This window comes from Cupressus sempervirens, chromosome 2, assembly GCF_028749045.1.
Source record: "Cupressus sempervirens isolate cs-2001-9-10 chromosome 2, ASM2874904v1, whole genome shotgun sequence".
In the NCBI taxonomy this organism is placed as follows: Eukaryota; Viridiplantae; Streptophyta; class Pinopsida; order Cupressales; family Cupressaceae; genus Cupressus; species Cupressus sempervirens.
In genome coordinates, this window is record NC_143119.1 from 110,640,034 (window position 1) to 110,646,192 (window position 6,159).

At 35.9% G+C, this 6,159-nt stretch overlaps 1 protein-coding gene across 1 annotated transcript; it reads left to right on the forward strand.

Moving 5' to 3' along the window:
- Window positions 1-578: 578 nt before the first annotated feature.
- On the forward strand, window positions 579-2,592 carry LOC149571269 (Auxin efflux carrier family protein). Its single transcript, XM_089812826.1, has one exon. The coding sequence runs from the start codon at window positions 1,129-1,131 to the stop codon at window positions 2,491-2,493; it is 1,365 nt and encodes a 454-aa protein (XP_089668952.1). The 5' UTR covers window positions 579-1,128; the 3' UTR covers window positions 2,494-2,592.
- The last annotated feature ends 3,567 nt before the right edge of the window (window positions 2,593-6,159 follow it).

The following is a 6,159-nucleotide window of genomic DNA, read 5'->3' on the forward strand; positions in this document are numbered from 1 at the left end:
ATATTTGGAGACATAAATCATCCATTTTTAAAAAAGTAAAATAAAAAACTTAAATTAGTAAAAAAATAAAATAAATAGAGATAAATGAAATATAAATCATTTAAGATGTATTAAATTAAATTATAATTAGTTAAATTAAATTATAATTAGTTTGTAGTGGATATTATCGACATTTCTTTACATAGATTTAGACATTCATACACTATGATTTTTTAAATTGAAATAGGTACAAAAGAATTGTAATTCAATTGATTGAAAATAATTATATATATATTTTTTATTACACCACTTGAAGATATGGAATGATCGTTTATCCTTTTTTTAAATATATACATTAATATTTGAATTTAATAATAATAAAGACTTAGTTAATTTTTATTTTATTTTAAATTTACTAACTAGTATATAATAAGTAAATTCTAAGTAAATTCAGTTTTAAATAGATACTAGAATCGCCTAAGCTCCCTTGCCTAATTTTTTACCTCAATCAAATAAAATACATCCAAGTTTATTTTCACTTTGTTGGGCAATCATTGCGATGCTTATCCATAGATTCGTATTTACCAATTGGATTAATGTAATAGACAGGACGGGATGTTTCGTAAAACAAGCCATCCAATAAATCTTACAGACCTGATTAAGAACAAGAAAAAGGGAATCTTGCATCAATTTTACATGGCCACGTTATAGATGCCAATCAGATCATCCCACCAGTCGATACAAAAATTCAGTTCAGTCTGAATATCATAAATGGGATAACTAAATCGAACATCATATACCTCAGATACAAATAGAATAGTATCTCGAAAGATTTTCAGAAGGGATTTTATGGGATTCAGGCATTTTCCCTCCATTGCAGGCAACACTTGCAGATTTCTGGAGATATTGGTAAGCTTTCTACGGGCACATAATTTCTGTAGCGTGTGGCTTCTTGCTTTTTCAGCGATTTGTGTGCTTGAGCTGAGCATTTTTGCCGAGAATAATGATTTGAAATAGATTTCATTATTTGTCGAAGTTTGTGTTCAATGCAAAAGCAGAGTTCTTGTATACAATCGAGGATCTGCAATCTTTTGGTTACACTGCAAAAACAGTAGCTATAAAACCAAAACCAGATCTACAGCAGCAGTTATGGCTTCTTATATGCTTTCTGTAGGTAAAGAAATTATTACCGGTAATCCAGATAGTTTGATGAGTTCTGTAGTGCCCTTATTGAAACTTTTATGCCTGAGCAGCATAGGGTTAGTCCTTGCGCATCCTAAGCTGAAATTGATCCCTAGAGAGACATTTAAACTTTTGAGCAAGCTTGTGTTTGCCCTATTTCTTCCCTGCGTGATCTTCACGGAGCTAGGGAAATCGGTCACTTTGGAGAATATGAGAGAATGGTGGTTTATCCCCGTTAATGTTATGATCAGCACGGCAATAGGGTGTATTTTGGGGTACTTGGTAGCTCTGATTTGCAGACCACCTCCTCAGTATTTTAGGTTTACCGTTATAATGACGGGGCTCGGAAACACGGGGAACCTTCCAATTGCCATCATTGGATCTGTCTGCCATACTAATAAGCAGCCATTTGGGCAACACTGCAATACAACGGGAGTCGCTTATGTTTCCTTTGCACAATGGGTTGCTGCGATTTTGGTCTACACCTTTGTGTACCACATGTTGGAGCCTCCCGAGGAATTTTATGAGATTGTTCCCGAGGATGGGGAGATTGAGAGGGAGGAGATTATGGATGCAACGGTGCCATTGCTCTTTGAAGCTGAATGGCCCGGGATGCATCACAAGGAGACGGAGCATTGCAAAACCCCCTTCATTGCAAGGATCTTCAGGAGCATGTCTGAAAATATGGAGTATAATTCTGAAGTTTTGGGTCATCACGAGGAGGAGATGCATGCTGAAGGCAGTAGAAGCCCTAAATCTGTGAGGTGTTTGACGGAGCCAAAAGTGGTGAGAAAGGTGAGGATTGTGGCAGAGAGGACTCCAATACAACATATTCTTCAACCGCCAACTATAGCATCCCTTTTGGCCATTGTTGTAGGTATGGTTCCCCAGCTTAGATCCTTCTTGTTTCAGGAAGATGCTCCTCTTTCGTTCTTTACTGATAGCCTCCAGATCATGGGAGCTGCTATGGTGCCCTCTGTGATGCTGGTTCTTGGAGGTTTATTTGCTGAAGGCCCAGTTAAGTCAGAGCTTGGAATTAGAACTACAATTGGTATTATTTTCACTAGGCTTGTGCTTCTTCCAATTGTTGGTATTGGTGTGGTGGCCTTGGCTTGGAAGTTGAATATCATTGTTAGTGGAGATAAGATGTTTATCTTTGTGCTTCTTTTGCAATACACTACACCAAGTGCAATCTTGCTTGGGGCAATGGCTAGCTTACGGGGTTATGGCCCAAAGGAAGCTTCTGCACTTTTGTTCTGGCAGCACATTTTTGCTCTGTTTTCTCTTTCAGTTTATGTGACAGTCTATTTCAAATTGTTGAATTTTGTGTAGCAGCTGTCGCACAAAAGTTTCTACCTAAAAAACAATATTTTTTGTAACTGTGAATTTGATTGATATCAGAAAAGTGTATGATCCACTCTTTTTCGTTTTGCTGGTGAAGGTTCAAATCTTGTTGCTGGTCACTAGTGGCTTTGTTTCTTTTGAGTTGTAATTTCTTTCTTCTGTTGATTTACCCAGTTCTATGTTTGTTAGATTCAAATTCTTAAGAGTTGGAGCTGTTGTAGTTTCTGGTACTTTTGGAGTGAAACTCAATACAAAATGCTTGCAAGTAGATTTCTTTTGATGAACTTCAGAGATTCTCACGGTCTTTTTTCTTATAATGAAGTTCAATTTTTAAGCAGTTCTTCACAGTTTTGTCTTGAATAAGAAATCAGAAGGTTCAATTGCTTGTATGGGAAACAGCAATTGTAAATCTTTGTTTGAGTTTCTTGACAAATTAGTTTTACACTGTGATGATCTTTAATCTGAAAGCCGGGAGATTTCATGTACATTTGTTGATTTAAATTTGAGAATTCATTTCATTGGATTTCTATTCTACAATTGCTGTTTCTTGATTGATAAATTGTACTTTAGTTGTTTAAAAAAAAATTCAATTGTTAGCTCACTCTTGGACCAGATCACCTAATTGAATTTTGGTAAGACTTTTGTTTGTAAAAGTTGTTTTCTTTTCTTGTGTAAAACTCTTCCGTAACAAGTAATGCTGACGAATAGAGTGAATCATGTTAAAAATATTCCATAAGATCAAGATTTAGTTTTTTTGGTATTGAATATTTCTTACATCATCCATTTGTTTATCTTTCTCAACTGTCCAGTTATATCCGTGTTATTTACTAGTGGCGATAGACTTACGCAATCACAGAAGAGCATCATATTGTTTGAATCTCCAGTTTGATGAGATAATCTAGAATCTCAGATTATACTCAGGATTCTCAAGGTAGGAGGATCAAAATTCTTATCCGTTGCATATGAGGAAATCTGCCTGTGTAATAGGTATTCCATGTTAGGGTTTTATTTTTCTCTAATTTGTATTGATGTAATTTTCGCTCCTCTCTGTTTGAAAATCAAGATCCTTAACAGAGGAAGCCCTATGACAGCAATCCAGACCATAGGTGCCCGCTCTTGAATCTTTAATGAAATTGAGAAGTTAGTGATGGAGAATTTTCAAGACAAACTAACTGCAATTCAGCTCTAAGCCTGACTAGAAGTCTTGGAATGAATAATTCCAATGAGAGCAATTTCTAACATAAAGGTATCTTACACAGTCTACAGGCTTACATAGATCAACTGACATTTCTTAGTCCTGATAGATATTCATAAATATTGTTCAACCAATCATGTCAAGGCTAGTGGCCTTGACATGAACAAGTGATTAAGAAGGTTAAGCAGGGCAGATTCTACTTTCTTTGGTAGATTAGAAGTGTGATTTTTTCTGAGCACAATGTGATTGTATACATAAACAAGTGAAAACGTGAGGTAGTCTTTGATTCACTCTATGCTAATGCTCTTTGCATAGGCAGGTTAAGCAGGGCAGATTCTACTTTCTGTGGTAGATTAGAAGTGTGATTTTTTCTGAGCACAATGTGATTGTATACATAAACAAGTGAAAACGTGAGGTAGTCTTTGATTCACTCTATGCTAATGCTCTTTGCAACATAGATTAAAATATAAGTAGGAGATAATTTCCACAGCAAGTCAAATTGTGATATTGCTATCAAGATTTAACTGTGCAGTATTTGATTCAAACTCATTGACCCATATTTCATGAGTAGCGATTCAACACGAGTCCATCTCTCATGAGAATAATTGGAACACTTAGCACTCATTGGATCTAGGTGATGCTCACAGAGGTGAAGCACCGGGACTTCCTGGGAGGTCACTCATCCCAGTACCACTCCAGCTTGAGCATGCTTAACTACAGAATAGAGTTATTTCGTAGTTAAGCATGCTCAAGCTGGAGTGGTACTGGGATGGGTGACCTCCAGGGAAGTCCCGGTGCTTCACCTCTGTGAGCATCACCTAGATCCAATGAGTGCTAAGTGTTCCAATTATTCTCATGAGAGATGGACTCGTGTTGCTACTCATGAAATATGGGTCAATGAGTTTGACTCAAAAACTGCAGTTAAATCCTGATAGCAAAATCACAATAAATTAAAATAGCAAAATTATTAAGAGCTATGAAGGGGACAGATAGGAAGTTGCCAAGAAAGGAGAATGGGATCAAAAGATATATTTATAATGTGACATGGAAAACGTTTACTGCAAATTGCTATGTGCTTCTCAGATTAGTTCATCTTTCTTTGTGTGAGCCCAAACCTAGCTGCTAGTCTGGGTTTTTAAGACTCGAAGCTTTGTCTTGCTTATTGACTTGGACAAAGCTCCCATTAAATTGTCTTGTAATACCGGTTTTAGGGGACTGGTAGATATCAGTTCATTTGTAATCATTACAATCTATTAGCCTCGCTGTTATTAATTGAAATCACCAATCTACTTCCAGTCCTTCATCTCTGCCACTGTATAATGCTTGACAAAGTCAATGAGGGAACTGATAGGTTTGACATACTCCAATTGTCTCAGGTGAATATTAGAAGAAAACGTTCTTAGTACATGAAGATCATTTATTCAAGGACTTTTTTATTGGTAAAAGGTTCATCATAGAGGATTCAGATACAGGGTTTTAATTGTTTCATTTAGAGTCCTTCAATGTCATACATGCTGCAACTTTTTGTGTCTTTCTTTTCTTTCAGCTACTTCTATTTATAACTATGGCAAAGTTTTTAAGGATATCAGCTTTTTGGGCACCCTGACCTGTTAAAAACCGTTAACAATAAAAACCATATGTGCTGTTTTTTTCTGGTCTTGCAAACAATATGTGTAGTTTCTTTCTTGTCTTGCAAACTCTAAGCATAGTTTTGTAGGGTATAATGATATGTCTTAGATTGCTCCTTGTTGAAATATGCCACTATGCTAAAGCCAACATGTCTTCATTCTTGCTAGTTATTAGACCTTTTGCAAAGAGGTTCCAACTGCATAGATATTTGTTACCATTCTTATTATTCTGATGTTTCCAATTTCTTTTTAAGGTTCCTCTCTATTTACCTCGTGTACTCTTTTAGAAAGCATGAAGCTCTCACAATGGATCTGTCAATTGTGCTTAGTTTAGAACTCTAGTGTGAAGCCTATCCATTAAAAGGCCATAAGTGCCCTTGCAGTCACAAGGTTATGTAGATTTAATATTCTCATCGACTTGTGGCATTATGCTGAAATATTATTAAGTTCTCTACTGCTGTGCTTTATAACTTTGGAGAGCATGGCTCAGTGCAAAGGTTTAATTTATTTTTCTGTCTTCTGAATGATCCATTTCAAATAGGTTCACTTGCACTAAGTGGAAATCTAACAAACACCAATTTCTTCATCACAAACTAGCAGAAGTGATGAACATATAATGAACTTAAACCTACTTTGGCGTGCAATTATTTTGTCATTAATGTCGACAATAATTTGAATCTTCTGTATATCTGATAAATCTCAATCATTGTACTTTAAGTGTGCATGATGTGTAACAACCCATAATCGATGTTTTCTTATAGATTTCATTGCTTTACACTAAAAGTCGGTAGATAATAGAGAAGATGTAATACACTGTTAGGGGAAGAGTAG

Bases quoted from the DNA above. Each gene is read 5' to 3' on its own strand.
- LOC149571269 (XM_089812826.1), top strand. From the start codon at position 1,129: ATGGCTTCTTATATGCTTTCTGTAGGTAAAGAAATTATTACCGGTAAT.